At 40.1% G+C, this 19,110-nt stretch overlaps 1 protein-coding gene across 1 annotated transcript; it reads left to right on the top strand.

Moving 5' to 3' along the window:
* The first annotated feature begins 380 nt into the window (after positions 1 to 380).
* Positions 381 to 16,718, top strand: LOC136542108 (uncharacterized). The gene is given in 23 exon segments (XM_066534395.1): positions 381 to 814; positions 1,620 to 2,004; positions 2,807 to 2,923; positions 3,125 to 3,207; positions 6,508 to 6,654; positions 6,737 to 6,882; positions 6,953 to 7,083; positions 7,166 to 7,288; positions 7,735 to 7,808; positions 8,648 to 9,232; positions 9,410 to 9,521; positions 9,604 to 9,741; positions 10,633 to 10,929; positions 11,024 to 11,297; positions 11,386 to 12,599; positions 12,679 to 13,078; positions 13,171 to 14,078; positions 14,163 to 14,228; positions 14,331 to 14,456; positions 14,925 to 15,169; positions 15,248 to 16,070; positions 16,072 to 16,584; positions 16,638 to 16,718. Coding segments are annotated over 23 exon segments (7,116 nt in total). The 5' UTR covers positions 381 to 686.
* The last annotated feature ends 2,392 nt before the right edge of the window (positions 16,719 to 19,110 follow it).

The following is a 19,110-nucleotide window of genomic DNA, read 5'->3' as shown; positions in this document are numbered from 1 at the left end:
GGCGTGACGAATCGGTGTGGTGGAAGCGGCCGCGATAGGCAGATGGAGGCACTCGTGGTGGGCGAGACGAGTCTGACGGGTGGCGCGGTGGAGGTGGCCACGACAGACGGATGGAGACGACCGCGACTGGCGGGGCGAGTCGTGCGCACGGACGGAGGAGGGAGGAAGAGGAAGCATTATCGATATCAAAGCTGCCGCATCACAAAAGAGAGTATTAAAGAAACAATCTCTACGATGCATGATATGATATTATGCCAGGTGAGCCGTATCATCCCTAAGTTCAGTTTTTTTTTTCTCACGCTATATTGATGCGTTGTGTAACCTACTGACCCCCCCCCCCCCCCCCCCCCCCCCCCCCCCAAACCGAGACATTAATAACATGATGAGAAAAAATGGGGAAAAAACATCAAAAAACACAGTAACACGAATTCGGCTACTGCGCCAGGCGCGAGAACGCTCATCGTACTTCCCCAAACCGGCGGGCACGGAGGCGCGGTTCCGAGCAAGAGGCCGCCACTGCCTATAACTTCGCCCGGCAGATACCTTCCGCAAATCCTTCCGTTCCGAAACTGCACTCCGGCGCTCTCGCATTCCCGTTTCTATCGCGCGCGCGCGCTCGCCGCCTCGCCGGAACCCTAGAACCCCGCCGGGCCGGCGCCGATCACGGACCGCCGCCGTCCGCGGCGATGGCGGCGGCGCGGCGTCTTGACCTGGCCGAGCGATGGCGCGGGATCCAGGAGGATGAGGACGCCGATGACGGCGGCGAGTCGTCCGCCGGCAAGCACCGCCGACTCATCCGCGCCAAGGAGGAGTGGTAAGTGTGGCTGAGGCCCTCTTAGTCTCCTCCTCCTCATAGAACATCATAGTCCCCAATCCGCCCCCCCCCCCCCCCCCCCCCCCCCCCCCCCCGCTTCGCGTCGCTCTTAAGGCGGCGTGGCGGTTGGTACGACGCGTAATCGGCCGCGGGTTTAGGGTTGTCGTCCTGGGTTTAGGACTGCACTGAGATCATGATTCGAGCAGCTTGCTGGACCTTAATAAGCTCGAGGTTTGCTTTGGGAAGTTGGATAGTGCAACGCGAATGTATGTGCCTATGGCTTCTCTCTTTCTTCTCACATTACTTGCAGGTTTCAGGTTCTATTAACGTCATGAATGCAATTTGCAGGTTTCAGGTTCTATTAACGTCATGAATGCAATCATTGTTGTAACGGAATCCATGCTGTTGGATATCTAGTGGCAGTATTTTTAGGTTGCGTTTGGTTTGGGGACAGTTGATAGGAATTAGATTTTGTGAAGCTTAACTTTTTATTAAACGGTCATTGCAGACATAGTATGACATTTGTAATGTGCTCAAAAGTAGACCATCCGACACAACGTTTACAGTAAGGATTTTTTTTTTGAAAAAAATAGAAAGTAAAAAACAAGACCTGCGGGTGAAAGACCGCCCCGCGGGTGAAAGCTGATGTAATTTATGGTTGCGAATGAAAGACATCTATCTGAATTTGACTTGTGTCGGAACAGCAAAAGCATTTAGATACTAGTTTTGTGGTGCTCCCTCTTATTTCCCCTTATTACCCCATTGAGATGAGATATTACATTCATGTTTGTCTAATCACCTGCAGGTTTTCACATTGCTATACCTTTCTGATAAATTTACCAAAACAAGATCATATTTGGTGTGGATATGCTGATATCATGAGCCCCTTCTTGGAGACATTCCATGGCTTCTTTGACGATGAAGATGAGAACTCATCTCTTCGAATAATATGGAGAAGAGTTTCCCGAGAAATGGGCATTTGCACACAATGTGTATGTGAACACCACCAGGCACAAGGATTTTTCGATACCGAATATCAGTCAGATACTGTTGATCCCCTTCTGAAAGTATTGCGGCTTCTTGATGAAGAGAGGGTAACAGGACATCTTATACAGATCAACACAAAGATTCAGCTCAAGGAATATGACCCTTCATGCCATGGTGCAGAAGTTGTTAGCATAATGTTCGAAGTATGCTCCATTCATGTGATGCCTTTTCAGTTTCTCTTTTTGAAACATATTGATTTCCTCTTGTAAAACATGGATTTCTTCTACTGACCTTTTTTTCTTGAGAAGTATGAGCATGAACAATGATTTATAACTTGAGACTACTTCTAGTTCTTTTCTATAGGGTGCATTGGGATTGAAACGAACTAACAGTTAGTCAAACTATGGGCATGTTTAGTGTACAAAAGTTGTATAAATGTATTGATGTTCCACAGATCTTTTAATACAACATTTATTTGTAGCAATTGATGATATTTCATAAGATAAACAGATGGTCCAAGTATATTTTTAAAGGCTTTTCAAATCCTATAATACGCCCAATAAAAAGAAATGGAGGGAGTAGTAATAGGTCACAACACTGCATAGAGTATATAAAGATAAACTTGCAATTATTTATTAATGCTTACCATCATTGCATAATCTGTGCAGCTGATTTTGTTTTTGTTATTAGGTGAAGATTGACACCCATTGGTCGCATATGTCTTTCCACCAAATTAATCGAATGCAATTGCTATATTTACGACACATAGGGAACATAATTAGCCTGTGCATATGCTGTACTGTGTTAATGGGCAGTAAATGACAGCTTATTTCCCTTTTATTTTGTTGTGTGCTGCTGCCAATGAACCTGGTCCTTTTATTTTTAAAACAAGTAACCATGACAGACTCTTGTTTCCTTTTTCTTTCTTTGAGATATTTAAAACCACCCCCACAGTTTCTTAAGTACGGTAACAACCATAACATACTCTTTCCTTCATATTTGCAGGTTTTGATGTATCCTGTTCTATTGGATGACCAATCATTGGCTAATCAATTTCAGATGTTCATTGAAAAAATTGATGAGACGTACGAAGTGAGCCTTTCAACTAATCAGCAATACCCTGTAAGCTAACTTTTTCCCTTGACCCTGCTCAAAGCGCAGCTAACAATGTCTCAGTTGAGTATTGGAGCCTTAAAAGATGGATATGTTCTGAATAATCAAGCCGTTCATGATACATATTTCTCACCATTATTTTAGTCTATTGCTCAAATAGTAGTGTTAAGATTCTCCATCTTACAATGTTTTTAAAACTTTCAAATCTAGGGTGTCTATGCCCTACTTTTCTTCAAAAGTTGTAAAGCTCGGGCTATTGGGCTTCGATTAGCTCGATCCATGGGGAAACTGAGGTAATGCACTCTCCATTTGTCTGTTCATCTTAAGCCAAGAAACTTACTAGACATTTCTGAAGGATGTACTAGATAGGAATATTCATCTACTCAATTGTGCAATGTGGGCAGTTAGGCACGGTGGCCGGGTGGTGAAACTGCGCGAGGATCTGTTAACCGTGTTGATAGTTTCTGTTTTTTGTCAACCATATTGTTTATTAGCACTTCATACTTGAAGTCTTAATACCTATGGAATATATATTGTCATTTCCTTAAGTGGTAGTGACCCTAAATCAGGGGCGGAGCTAGAGAAATATGGAGGGCGGCCATGCTGGTAAATGTCAAAGGAACAGTGTGATTCAATAGTACTATGGGCAAGGTTTTAACATGTACATTAATAATAAAATAGTGGTAATTGTGCTTACTATTTACCAGAGTAGAGTTAGGGAATGCTACAACTAGAAACAAAAGATTATCAATATTGGAAAAATGCAATCCTCAACCACAAGATACTCAACCATTTAGTTTTAAGAAAAAAATTTATAGAATGATTTCTCGCACTACCACAGTATCGTGCTTTTCTTTTGAAAATTCTCTCCATCTGTATCCTAGCGGCAGCAAGAATATACAAATTATGAAATACTCAATCCCAAAACAAATAACTTTCTAGAAATTTTAAGATAAATTAAGGATGCTGGCAAAAGACACATATACCCTCGTCTCCTTCCTTTCTTGAAGGATATCTCCTAAATTTGATATATAGTTATCGTTTCCTTTCTTGAGGTAGTGTCTCATTTTTTTATAGCAACAACAACAACAACAAAGCCTTTAAGTCCCAAACAAGTTGGGGTAGGCTAGAGTTAAAACCCAACAGAAGCAATCAAGGTTCAGGCACATGAATAGCTGTCTTCCAAGCACTCCTATCTAAGGCTAAGTCTTTGGGTATATTCCATCCTTTCAAGTCTCCTTTTATTGCCTCTACCCAAGTCAACTTCGGTCTTCCTCTGCCTCTCTTCACGTTACTATCCTGACTTAGGATTCCACTACGCACCGGTGCATCTGGAGGTCTCCGTTGCACATGTCCAAACCATCTCAACCGGTGTTGAACAAGCTTTTCTTCAATTGGCGCTACCCCTAATCTCTCACGTATATCATCGTTCCGAACTCGATCCCTTCTTGTATGACCGCAAATCCAACGCAACATACGCATTTCCGCGACACTTAGCTGTTGAATATGTCGTCTTTTCGTAGGCCAACATTCTGCACCATACAACATAGCAGGTCTAATCGCCGTCCTATAAAACTTACCTTTTAGCTTCTGTGGTACCCTTTTGTCACATAGGACACCAGACGCTTGCCGCCACTTCATCCACCCTGCTTTGATTCTATGGCTAACATCTTCATCAATATCCCCGTCCCTCTGTAGCATTGATCCTAAATATCGAAAGGTATCCTTCCTAGGCACTACTTGACCTTCCAAACTAACATCTTCCTCCTCCCGAGTAGTAGTGCCGAAGTCACATCTCATATACTCAGTTTTAGTTCTACTAAGTCTAAAACCTTTGGACTCCAAAGTCTTCCGCCATAACTCCAGTTTCTGATTCACTCCTGTCCGGCTTTCATCAACTAGCACTACATCGTCCGCGAAAAGCATACACCAAGGGATGTCCCCTTGTATGTCCCTTGTGACCTCATCCATCACTAAAGCAAACAAATAAGGGCTTAAAGCTGACCCTTGATGTAGTCCTATCCTAATCGGGAAGTCATCCGTGTCTCCATCACTTGTTCGAACTCTAGTCACAACATTGCTATACATGTCCTTAATGAGCCCGACGTACTTCGTTGGGACTTTATGTTTGTCCAACGCCCACCACATAACATTCCTTGGTATTTTATCATAAGCCTTCTCCAAGTCAATAAAAACCATGTGTAGGTCCTTCTTCTTCTCCCTATACCGCTCCATAACTTGTCTTATTAAGAAAATGGCTTCCATAGTTGACCTTCCGCGCATGAAACCAAATTGGTTCATAGAGACCCGCGTTATTGCTCTCAAGCGATGCTCGATAACTCTCTCCCATAGCTTCATAGTATGGCTCATCAACTCATTTTTTTATAGAACTTTATTTTTTTTGTTAAATTTTAAATCTTGGAAAGTTTTTTTATTTTGGGACGAAGAGAGTATCATACAAATAATAAAAAACCTATCAACCTAACCATAGAATCTGGACAAGGACAAGCGACCAAGAACCATAAAATTGAAACCAAATTGGATGCTTAATTGATGGAAATTGAAAGAGTTAAGAGAATCTTTGGAATTTCTTATTGATTTGTTTTGTGATCGGTGATGAGTAAAAGTTATCGCTTGGATGCCTCATCTCCTACGTGTTGATCGCTTAGACTTATTGTGCCACGTGAGCGGTGCACAGCCGGCGGCAGCTGACGACCACCGAAGTTTCCTCCTGCGATGCAAGAGGCTAGGAAGGAGAGGCATGCATCAGGGGCAAGGCGCCAGTACGCGAAGCGTTGCAGCGTCTGAGTGTCAGGGACAAGGCGACTGTGCGTGGATTTATTTTGTGCATAGGCTGCCTAGCGCTTGCTGGGAGTTGCTCGGTTGTTTAAACTTTCTCCATTGGCTTAGCTGGGCTGTGGGTGCAAACATTTGGGTTTGGGAGGTGGGGTGCAAATAGGGTAGAAATCTGATAGCTATAACTTGTTTTCAATTTTGCACCCACATGGCCATATATACATCCGCCCCTGCCCTAAATGGTCATGATAGCATGAGCAAATCAGTTTATTTTTCATCTATAGAAAGCTTATGATAAAGTTGCGTTGGCGTTGCATTTATTTATACATGTATTCTCTATTTTCCCTGACTTTGAACTCATGTACAATGTTTGGGAAACTCATAAATTTGTTAAAACCACCTCAGTTGTTTCATCTATTTAGTTGTTCCTCAACTCTTGGTAATTATCTAATATTGCTGTTGCACAAATGCTTCTTTCCTCTGCTTTCAATACTTCCTTTCCATATTATAACCGAAAATCATTCTCCCATCTCTTCCTGCTTCTCTATCCACATCAAGCCATCCTTCGACGAATCCAATTAAATAACAGCCTTATATTCAAGGAAACTATTGCTGTATACAACTCACTATTTAACTTTATGCAAGCTGTACCTGAGCAATTGCTCTAATGATGTTTCGGCATAAGCATGTTGAGTCTCGTTTTAACTTAGTTGGGATTTAACATGTTGTGTTTTGTTAACCAGGCCCAGTTTAAGTATAAAGTCATCACATGTAAATATGTTGACAATAATTTGCAGGAGAGCAATTGACTTGGAGCCATTGCAACCCTTATTACAGAAGTATATTACCTTTTTGGAAGCGGAAGTTCTTCCATCTACTTCAGAACATTTGAGACCTAGGGTGCAGCTCAAAAGAGCCGACATATGGCTTGGATTTAAATCACTGTATGTAAGTTTAAAACATGGCTCACTGCATATGTATTCTATAAACATCACGCCTGTTAATTTGTTGACTTGGTTGTTTCAGCCTTGGATTTCTTGAGGCTCCAGCTTTTGAAGATGGAGTTCTGGAAAAGTACCCATTCCTGAATATTGTACTTAACCATGTCAGTGATGACACATCTGATTTGTCGTGTGCTGTAAGTTGCCTCAAGGCTTCATTTGAAATGCTTGGTAAGTGTGCTGAGTTTCTTTTGACCTGTGATGCTTGCACTGTTGCAAGATTTACATTCGCTTGTTGTAGGTTGCAAGCTTTGGCTGAGAACAACACTATCACCTAGTGTTATGCGGAACACATTATTGGGTCACTGTTTTCATACGCGCAATGAGAAAAGTCACAAAGAAATTTTTGATCTTTTCCTCCCATTTCTTCAGGCATGTTTGTTATTCCTTTACTTGACTGTCCTCATCTAGGAAACATTTATGTAAATATGACAGGTCAGTTACCTGTATGCAGTCACTTGAAGCGCTACAAGACGGTGAACATGAAAAGCAAAGGAGGAACATTTTGTATTTTCTTCTTCATCAAGTTACCCGGAGTAATAATTTCAGCGCTCTGATGAGAAAAACTGCAACTAAGGTTAGCTTGGTGTTTTTTGCCTTTCAAGTTATTTGAGTTTCCATTTAAATCCCCTCACAATTTTGTTTCCTGTATTCCCTCATTTTCTTTTCTGGTTATTGAGTGCCACCTTTCTAGGACATACCTCTTGTGTTAGTTTGAATCTTTGGAATAAATTAAGCATGATTGACCTTGTCAACTTGCCATCTTAATAACACTCTATTCAGGATCATTGATTTTTGGTGGTGATGAAGTGGTTGAAGTATCTTGGTGTTTTAAAGTAAATCATCCTTTAATAAATTCTGTTTAGTGGAAAACAGCTAACCAAGCTACCAAAGGATTTTGTTTATGTTTTTCAAATTGTATGGTGGTTCTCATTTCATTTACTGATGTTGCAAAAATCATACACTGTTATTGGTTGGTGTTAGTGATGTTTTTTTTTCTTTCTAATTCTCTTTACCTTCCAGATTGCACTTCTTATTGTACAAAGAGGCTACACAATGAGCCCTCCATGCCCACCTTCAGAATGCGCCCATATGTGGTAATGAACACGGATGCTTATTCTGACAATAGTTTATGTATTAGATTGCTCATTATGATGTATTGATGCCATCTGTAATAGTTCATGGTGATGCTATTTAATAGAAGCAGAGAGGAAACCACTGATTTGTTGCCCACATAATATCTCATAGCAGATATGCTTTTAATGTTTCTTGGATTGTTATGTTGTAATGTCATGCATGCTTTTGTTAAGTGCTATATTATTGGTTAACATTGTTCCTGGTCTTTGATTTTAAATTTCTTATTCAGTTGCCTTGTTTCTAAATTAATCAGTATGAAAATAGTATGGTGCCCTAGGACATGTGCTGTCAAATTGTTTTCACTCTGAACTAATCTTAGTTAGCATGTAGATTGTCCATATGGGAAGTAGGATTATAAAATGGGCCTGGGTTTACAGGTTGAGCAGGGCTTGCAACACTACACACATGTTACCAGGTGTGTGTCAACTGTCAAGTGGTTTACATTGGTTGTTCATGAGTTGAATTGTCTTCTGAGCTAGGTTTTTTTTTTTGTTCCTGTTTACTGATTTTAATTCGATGAGCTACGTGAGTGAAATAACCTCATCCAACCCAAACTATTCCCTGTCTATCTCTTACTGACTGCTCACACATATTTCGGACTAGGCAATTCATTAATCTGAATAATATAGTGGATTAATATTTGTTAGTTTATTTCAAACAAACTAATGTTTGTACTGCTTCTGGATTGCCATTTTCTGAGTTTTTTTTGGAGAACGTGCCTGAGCACGTTTTCTCCTTTGAGTTTTACTTCATTTATCTATTGTTTTCAGGCATCTTATGATCTTTATTTTTTTAATAGGGGCCCATCTTTGATCAGTTCGATAGAGGATACATCCTTACATGATTCATTGCGACAACCTGCACTTGTTCTCATCTATATTATCATAATTTCTGATGCTTCTGCCTTGATTTACTATAAATTGAAGTATGGAGCTGTTCAAAAGGTCAATGTAAGCAATTCTGTCATGTTTGCTGATGACGATGATGAATTACCTTTCTCGCATGACGCTGAAGAGAAGTCTCAAAGTTGTTGGAATGACTTCAATGTTCTGAACAAGTTGGCAAGTCGGGAATGCAAGGATTGGAAATGCGTGCCTTTGTTGTGGTATCTTACAATGGTTCAGTTGGAACCCTCTAAGCTACCCATAGCATTTTCAAAAGCAGTCCTTTGGGGGTTATCTCATATTTCTATTTTAGAGCCTGGATTAGCTACAGAGTGGTCAGTGCCTGTGAATGCTTGGTTATCATCACATGCTGGAGAAGTTTCCTCAACATTTACATGGCAAGTTCCAAATGGTGCTGATGATGGTGGTGGTGGGAAGGATTGTATTAATGCTGTCAAGGTGTCACAGTTTTGCACTCTCTTACTGAGAATATTTAAAAGGTTGGTTCTATTTTATTAAATCTATATCTTTCATCTGATTCGATCTATTTAGTTTTTTTAAAAAAAATGCTATATCGATATCTTGCATTGGCAATGTGGCAGATCATTTACTGATTGCAAACCTTAAGTCCTTAGTATTTCTACCAGAATGTCATACATGAAATTAATATCTTTTAGGTTAGCCATTCATGTCATGACACAAATTGAACAACGTGGGCTCCAAAAGCAGTGGACTTGGGAACCAATGATGGGAGAAAGTTTGATATTGGCGCTAGTCGATAATAATGATGTAAGGTTACTTCCATTATGTTTTATAATCCTACTCGTTGCATCTAACTGCTTAGTATTACTCATTACTCTACTTATTATAGGACGTGCGTCAAGTTGGGAGAGCTATCTTGGAACATGTATCCCAAGCACGGGGTTTGACTTCTGGGCTTCAATTTCTGTGCTCGAGTGCATTTTCACTCACTGCTGTTTTTCTGGGTCTAAGATATGTAGTGCAACTGGTAAAACTTCAGACTCTCCTTGTCTCTGGCATTTAACGTCATTTTGGACTTTGGAATTGAAGCATGAATCCAAGTTTGAAATTCGCTTGGTTGGTGTTAGATTGTCAGTTTCTTGCAGTTACTGGAGGAATACGAGCAGAAACAATTTGGTCATATTTAAAATCTGTTTTTCTCGAACACGTACGAGAGCTGTGTTTCATTGTATTAAAGAACCCTGAGTACACACATACTAATACCACTAAATCTGATTTTTGTACAAACAGTTTTGGGATGGGAATTATGGTATCTCTTAGAGCATCTCCAAGAGTTCCCAATAAAGCATCCCAATCCAGGATTTTTGGCAAGAATGGAAAAAACCCATCTCCAAGAGTTCCCAATCCCACCTCCCAATCTTTTGGCACTTGGAAAAAATCACCGAACGCGTGTATCCCCTCCCGCCGCTATCCAAAGGCGCGTATCTTTCGGCCAATCTAGAGGTCTAAGGGTGGGAAAAGAATAAAGAGTAGGAAAAGGTTGCTGATGCAAATGTACAAGAGAGAGAGAATATATAGAAGTGGTTAGGATAATTTAGAAATAGTATGGGATTCCTGATATAAAATTGTCTTCTATATTTTAGGAGTGAATTATTGGAAACTGTTGGAGATGATCTTATTTATTCCTCCCAATACTTTTTGGCGACTTGGAAAAGTCTATGGTTTTGGCCTTTTGGGAAGAAATTCTTAGGAACTCTTGGAGATGCTCTTAGTTCTAAAGGGCAGTAGTTCTATTCAATTTGAGGATCAAGGAGAACATATTTTTTCACTTACCTATTCATTCAGTTGTATCCTTTTTCCTCCTCCTTGAGTAGGAAATAGTCAATAATAACATTATCTACTTCTTTGGAATATCCAGGTGGGAACAAGATCAGTTTTGGCAGATTTTCATAGTTTTCATCACTTGTTTTTTGTCATATGCAAACTACTTAAGGAGGTTATCGTTCAAAGACCTCAAATTGCACAGCCAGCAAAACCTTCAGAAGGGGGTTTCTTGCGGCAACCCTATTCAAGTATCCTAGCAAGTCCACCAGAACATGCTGTGGATATTACTAACTGGGACAAGTTCTGCACTTTGCTTTCTGCAACTCTCTGGCCTTTTATGTCCACATGCCTAAGAGAAGGAAAGGAGCTAATAGGTCTCAAACAGTGTCAGGTAAATCTCTAGCAGTGTTTCTTATGAAGTTTAACAACATTGTTCATGTTGTTATTTCCACCAATTATACCTTCATATCTAACTTTTGTTTCAGATATCTTGTGTTCGTTTGCTTGAGTTGCTTCCTCTGGTCTATGAGAGGGTCAACACAAATTGCCGTACTCAATCTTGCAGTACGATGACAGTGTTTCAGGATCCTATGGATATTTCATGGTTTGTTCACTTGGTTCACTGGGGAAAATCATCTCTCCTTGTGATTATCAGACATTGGAAACAGTGCATGCTCTCTTTATTGAAAGAACTAAAATGTTCACATAGCGGTACCATTCAATGCTACATTGAAGATCTTGACAATATCATTTCACATGGTTAGAAATATAAAGAATGCTCAAAGCTTTGAATCTGTTAAAAGTTTAAAAAAGAAAAAAATTGTAACACCTTTTGCCTTTTTTTCAGATGCAGTCAATATCAAGGAACTTGAAGAGAGAGTTTCAAATCTTAAACTTGTACTGTCCAAGGAGGCTACCACAAAAATTGAAAGGGGAGGGTTAACTGACTTACCAATGTTCAAAGAACCAATTGTTAGTGTTCCCTCTCCAGTTCAGGAGAGACATTCTGGCATGGACAGTTTTGTGGATGTTGAAAGCACAAAGTCCTCCCATTCACCAGATGTTCATGAAATAATTCTTCTTTCAGACAGTGAGGATAATTTACTGGCACCTGATGTGTCCACTGAGGAGGTTCTGTCATCAGTTATGGAGAATGATGCATCTACTGCTTCCAATATGTTGAAAGAGGCTACACCTCTTGAACAAAGAATGCTGAACGACGATAGACACGTACCTTTAGAACCGCAGATATGTCATCCTGTTAGTAATATTAGTGCCTCTTCTAAACCTGTGTCAACAGATAGTAGGGACAACATTGCTGCCACAAAAGGATTACTTGGAATGAAAAAACCGAGGCTGCCAATGAACACAAATAATAATTCCACTTCACCCAAAGTGGTTAAATCATCTATTGCTGGCGCTTCTCAACAACTGCGTCCTAAATTGTTGTCAGATACAGAAAAATTTAAATCCATCTTCAGGGATCTATCTGATGATGAAGATGATCCTTTAGACCATGCACTTGATAGTTACCGAAGGCCCCAGATTCTTTCAAGAAAGCCTAGTATATTAGTTCCTAAGAGACAAGTTGTTCAGCTTCCAGTGCCTGTTGGAAGAAAACCAGGTTCTGGCAGTAGGGTTACAAGTACTCGACGACTTCAACCACCTAAACTGGGTAGCTGGTTTAGAAACATATTGGAAATGGACTACTTCGCTGTTGTTGGGTTATCTTCTTCTGAGATAGTAAAAAAACCCGCTTTAAAAGAAGTTCCGGTATGTTTTGATTCACCAGCTCAATATGTTGAGATTTTCCAGCCATTAGTTCTAGAAGAGTTCAAGGCTCAGTTGCAAAATGCTTATGTTGAGACCCCTCCTGATGACATGATGTGTGGAAATATGTCTATCCTCTCAGTTGAAAGAGTTGATGATTTCCTTATTGTCCGTGCCCGCCCTGAGCATAGCCATTCAATCAAATTCAGAGGTTGCTCAGAGAATGATTTAGTACTACTCACCAAAGATCCACTGAAGAACCAAGGACAGCAAGTCCATGTGCTTGGGAAGGTACAGTTCCCATCATTGTTTGCCAGTCCAATGAAATATACTCTTTTAAGTGTTGTCAAATATTTTTCTATTCTTTCAGGTGGAGCGGCGTGAGAGTGATAAAAATAAGGTATTGATTTTTGTGATGAAGTTCTTTCTTTCTAGTGACAATGCACGTCTAAATAAAGTGAAACGGCTTCTTGTTGAAAGAAGTAAGTGGTTCTTGAATCGGGTTATGAGCATGACCCCCCAAATTCGTGAATTCAGTGCTCTGTCGTCGTTACATGATATCCCAGTGCTTCCGGCAATCTTGAATCCTGTTTCTTGCGCTGCAAGCCATCACAAATCTGGAAAAGTGTATCTTGATCAACTTGCACACCCTCTGAGGAAAACATTAGAGTCATCATACAATGACAGCCAGCTCCAAGCTGTAAACATTGCCATTGGACCAACAAGCTCTAAAGCAAATTTTGATCTGTCCCTTATTCAGGGCCCTCCAGGTTTGTCCTTCCATGATGTTTATGTGCAATTTTGTGTAACTCTAACCACCATGTGTAAGAAGCGTAAATATTTGTACTTGCTTTTTCTACAGGTACAGGTAAAACAAGAACAATCGTAGCAATTGTAAGTGCATTGCTATCTTTACATGCAGATGACCCTTACAAGTCACAGAGAAATGAGAACGTGGGTAGTACTGATTTTACCAAGCCAAGAGCAAAGATTAGCCAATCTACTGCAGTAACTAGAGCTTGGCAGGATGCAGCCCTTGCTAAACAACTTGAAAAGGATTCTCAGAAAGAATGTCCTCGAACGGCAGAGCGGTTTGCGAAAGGAAGGGCTTTAGTTTGTGCGCAGTCAAATGCTGCAGTTGATGAGCTTGTGTCAAGGCTCAGTGAGGGATTGTACGGTGCTGATGGAAAGCTGTATAAGCCTTACATAGTGAGGGTTGGTAATGCAAAGACGGTCCATTCTAATTCGTTGCCTTTCTTCATTGACACACTTGTTGAGCAAAGATTATCAGATCAGTTGAAGATTAATAATGATGGCAAAAAATCATCTGATGCTGAATCCTCAAGTTCACTTAGGTCTAAATTGGAGAAGGTCGTGGACAGAATTAGATATTATGAGTCAAGGCGAAAACTAATTGAGTCTGATAAAAGTGAAGATGGTTCTCCTGTACCTGATGAAGATGAGGTAGATGAAGTTTCTGATGAAGCACTTGGTGGAAAGCTTAACTTTTTGTATGCACAGAAAAGGGTAGTTTCTGCAGAACTTGCCACTGCTCATGCTCGTGAAAAGAAAATAGCTGATGAAAACAAGTTTCTAAAGCACAAGGTACGGAAGTCGATTCTTGGAGAAGCAGAAATAATTGTGACTACACTTAGTGGGTGTGGAGGTGACATTTATGGAGTTTGCTCGGAAACTGCTTCATCTAATAAATATGGTACTTTTTCGGAGCATGCTTTGTTTGATATTGTTGTTATTGATGAAGCTGCACAGGTATTTCCTTAGCACTTACTGGGTTCTGAAATTGTTCTAGCTCTGTTTTTCTAACATAAGTTTGTCTTGATTTCCTCTCTATAGGCCCTTGAGCCTGCAACCCTAATTCCCCTTCAGGTTCTGAAATCGAGAGGAACTAAATGTATTATGGTATTGTGTTACTTTATACTTTTTGGCGATACACTTATTTTGAATTACACTGAAGCTATAAGAGATTTTGCACTCATTTACTAAAAAATGTTCCTTTTGAAGGTTGGTGATCCAAAGCAACTCCCTGCTACTGTGATGTCTGGATTGGCTAGCAAGTTTCTTTATGAGTGCAGCATGTTTGAACGCTTACAAAGAGCTGGTTACCCAGTGATTATGCTCACCAAACAGGTTGTTTATTATTGCATTATGTTTCTAACTTTGTATAACACAGCTTAGATTTGTGTATCATCTTTGCATGATTGGCATGCCTTGCTTCTCAGGGGATTCCTGAGAGGAAGGGCAGCCTTTTCAGTTTCCTTATATTATTTACTGATAAGGCCTTCTATTGCTGGGCCATCCAAACAGTTTATGCTGTCTTCTATTTTGTGCTATATGATTGGATTCTAGTGCATGAATAGCTTTGTGCAATTGTAATGATCTTAATACTGAACAGTAACAACCTTGACGACATGATTAAATGGAGTAACAATATTCAAATTTCTCTTTGTCATGAATTTGCACAGCTAGACCCTTATTTTCTCTTATTTGTTTGTTTATTTATTGGTTCGCTATTGCTAGATATGTATGCAAAATGTGAAACAGAAGTAAACTTTTATGCTAATTCCTAGCTAATTATTTCTTTTGACCTGTCTGCAGTATCGCATGCATCCAGAGATTAGCAGATTTCCATCTTTACATTTCTATGAAAATAAACTGCTTGATGGTGCTGAGGTGGCTGATAAATCGGCTTCATTTCATGTTCATGAGTGTCTTGGTTCATACATGTTTTTTGATATTGCTGACGGTCGTGAACATTGTGGAAGAAATGCTGCTACACAGTCAGTCTGTAATGAGTTTGAAGCTGACGCAGCTCTTGAAATATTGTCATTTCTAAAGAACAGGTGAGGGTATTGTCTCTCTACCTGCTCATGTTTACTATTGTGTAGGAATCTAAGGCTCTATACTTTCTTTGTGAACAGATATCCATTGGAGTTTGCCTCTAAGAAAATAGGGATCATTACTCCGTATAGAAGCCAGCTCTCTTTACTGCGTTCAAAGTTCACTTCCTCTTTTGGGCCTGAGATTGTTGCTGAGATGGAAATAAACACTGTGGATGGATTTCAAGGTCGTGAAGTTGATATCTTGCTGTTGTCAACTGTTAGAGCCTCAAATTCTTCAGGTGATAGGCATCACACTGGTGAAGCACGCAGCATTGGGTTTGTTGCAGATGTTAGACGTATGAATGTCGCACTAACACGCGCCAGGCTTTCTCTATGGATTGTTGGAAATGCAAGAACTTTGCGGATTAATTCACACTGGGATTCCTTAGTACGTGATGCTGAAGAAAGGAATCTGTTTGTCTCAATTAAACAACCATATGGTTCGATGTTTGAAAAGGGCCAACCTCATTCCAGAGATACTCATAGATATCACACTAGTCATCTTAAGCAGAAGGATAACAAAAAAGCTGCTTTGATGAGCTCAAAGAGAATTGATGCTCAACTCCAGGAGCAACCAACACATGCTATAAGGAATGTAGAAAAAGAAAGTCTATCAAAAGTACAATCAAAATGGACATCATTATGGGACCAAAAGATTCCTAGAGCTCAAGAGTCTGTTATGAGATCTAGTGAAGACAAGTCACAGAAGCATAGTGGTAATATGAGAGTCACCAAGTGCTCACTGCAAGAAAACATGGATCAGCATTCTGTTATTAGAAAACAAATGGATGGTAAAAAATTGGCTGTGCATAATGATAAACATCTGGAACTTTCTAAAGGCTTGGTTAAACGAGGTGATGAGGGGCTCTAGTGTCACAAGGAAGACGGAATTGAATATTCCTGTGGAGCAGAATCTTTGTAAGGAAACTAATAAAGCTTCAACTGACCAAGAGTTGTTTCAGAATTCAAAGGTGAGGACACATAATAAAAAGAGTACCAGCGAAAACAGCAAGAAAGATGTTTCTCCACTGGCAGTTTCTGATCTGCAGAAGTTGATACAAAAGGCAAAAGGAGCAAGGAGGGTTTCTGAGAAACCTAGATGTGATAATTCAAATCATGAAATTTTGGATCCAGCGAATAAGAATGATGGTGCTTATCCACCAACAGACCCTGATATGAAGAAAGCTAATAAGGCCAGAGGAGCTAGGAAGTTTTCTGAGCAACCAAGACCTGGGAATTTAACTCAAGTGGGTCCTGCACGTCCATCTCATTTTGATGAAGCAAGTAGTCGTGTGCCAGAACTCAAGAAAAGCCGATCCAGTAAGTTAAATAGTCAAAAAGATTTGGTTGCAGAAAGGAAACGACAGCGTGAGGATGTCGACACTCTGCTTTCTTAGATTTGGTTGCAGAAAGGAAACGACAGCGTGAGGATGTCGACACTCTGCTTTCTTCAGCTCTTATGCCATCAACGAAACCTTCCTCAACTCGTCATACTAAGAAACAGAAATGAGAAGACTCCAGCAAAGGCAAGTTCATGATACCTTAACTTTGCTATGGATAAAACAGAACTAGTTTTATGTCTTTTTTGCTAGTCAGTGCATTGCCATTTAGACTTCAAAAGTTGTCTACCACTTGTGCTTTATGTGCAGAACTCATGTCTTCAGTATAGTTGAAGGCTGCACATTGATTTTTCACTTCAATATGCTAGGTGCCTGATTTTTTGTTGTTATTCAGGCAATTATCATTGTTTGGCTAATAGAAAAAAACTATGAATTGTATTGTGAGTTATCCTTTTAATGTACTACTAGTTGGTTGTGTAAGATTGTTTCCCAAAAATTCAGGCATCCTAAATATAGCAACTCTTACTTTTTCTGTTTGTCATGTACTCATGACTGATCTTTTATTTTTGCTGCTTGTTATTTATAAATTTCTGCCTCCTTTTATTAGACATTGATGGTATATTTATACTGTGACTGCATATGATTGATTAATTGATTCACATGTAATTCTATATCCACAGCAATTTAACATATTTATACCTTAAATGAAGCTTTGTATTAGCACTAAGTTTCCATCTCTTCGTGTTTGTGTTCGGATTTACTTCAATTGTTTTGATATGCTATTCTGAAGCTAACACACTCATCTGTAAAATTGTAATCAGGTGGCTAATCTCATGGGTATGGCAGCTTTTGTGAAGCAATTTTGGTAGCAATGGTGCTTGGATTATGAGTTTTTCCGTCTTCCAAAGCAATAGTAGAGGAAAGCTAAGTGCCTGTTATCTAGGAGCTGTATGTGTAGCAACTAACAAACATCCAGTGCCCCCAAGGAGCCTTCCCTCCATACAGTAGCAACTGATTCTTCCAAGTGCTGGAAATTTTTGGATGGCTGTAAATTGTTTCTTACGTCATTTTATTTCCCATTTTCATCCGTTTGGATGCGAGCAAAATGGGACCATACAGACAAATAGAGCGATCATACTGCTTGTTGTAGCGCAAGCCAGTTTGGCACTGTACATATTTGTAAATAACACCCTTGTAGCAAGAACGCGGATTAGCATTTGAACATGCCTGGTGGTGTCCTTAAAATGAAATGGTTATAGATATATAGCGTGTGTGTGTGGTGTGGAGCCAAATTACGGCAGAGGCTCTTGGCCCTCGCGTCTGTCTCCATGGGGTTCCCGTTGCCTCTAGTGGTGATGGCTTGGGACGTGAGTCGTGAGGTTCTCGTTGGCGATCCTCGATAACACGATAACTTGAACGGGGAATTCTATGATTGCCATTAAAAAAAAAAAAGATCGTAATGCCCTGTGTGTCTCTGAAAAAGTTTAGCGGTCTTCAGTGTTATTGCTCTAATTTTTTCGTGCCCTCCATGCCACTTCCGTCAATTTGGGCTCTAATGCCGTCAAACTGCAGGTGTGAAAAGACGAAAATGTCCTTAAGTGTAAATATGCCATTAATTTTTTTTAGCATCTTAATGATTTCAAATGAAAAAACTCAAAACTAGAAAGTTCTAGATCTCGTCGAGATTTATAATTTTCATATAAAAATTATTTTTATTTAATTTCACAAAAAAATATGAGTTGATATATCTTAGAAAAATCATATTATTTTTTTTGCGAAATTAAATGAAAATAATTGTTATATAAAAATTATAGATATCGACGAGATCTACAACTTTCTAGTTTTGAGTTTTTTCATTTGAAGTCGTTAAGATGCTCAAAAAAATTAACGACATATTTACACTTAAGGGCATTTTTGTCTTTTCACACCTGCAGTTTGACGGCGTTAGAGTCCAAACTGACGGAAGTGGCATGGAGGGCACAAAAAAGTTGGAGCAGTGTCGATGAAGACCGCTGAATTTTTTCAGGGACACACAGAGCATTACGATCTTTTTTAATAGGCACACAGGGAATTGTCTCTACCTTGAAGTAGAAGATAGAAGAGAGAACAGGGTTGAGTTTCTGTTACTTCACGTGTTATAAGGCAAATTTGATGCACGCAGGGAATACGAGTGAGCCTTCCTGGCAGAGTGAATCTAACACGAATAATATAGAGGAAGATGGGAGATGGGACGTCACCCAGCTCGCAGCTTGCCGGCAAGGCACAGATGTTGACTCTACTGTCGCCACTCCAGATCCTCCTGCCTTGTCGTCGTGAGCAGCAAGTCCTCTCCATCCCCCAGCTAGTCCGGCTCCAGACTCACTACATCAGCATCTCTCAGGGGGGCCATGTCCTCCTTGGCCTGTGCAAGCTCATCGAGTGTCATAAAAGTGTGTGAGCTGCTCTCAGTCCCGGCCTCCATATCTGTCCGTGGGTAAAGTCATACAGTGGTAGAATGACTTCGAGCTTTTGCTTACCGATGGAAACAGTTCCATTAAGAAATTGCCACTTTTATTTGCAAAA

The sequence above is a fragment of the Miscanthus floridulus genome, chromosome 3 (assembly GCF_019320115.1).
Source record: "Miscanthus floridulus cultivar M001 chromosome 3, ASM1932011v1, whole genome shotgun sequence".
NCBI classification, from domain to species: domain Eukaryota; kingdom Viridiplantae; phylum Streptophyta; class Magnoliopsida; order Poales; family Poaceae; genus Miscanthus; species Miscanthus floridulus.
This window is presented reverse-complemented; position numbering and strand designations above follow the sequence as displayed.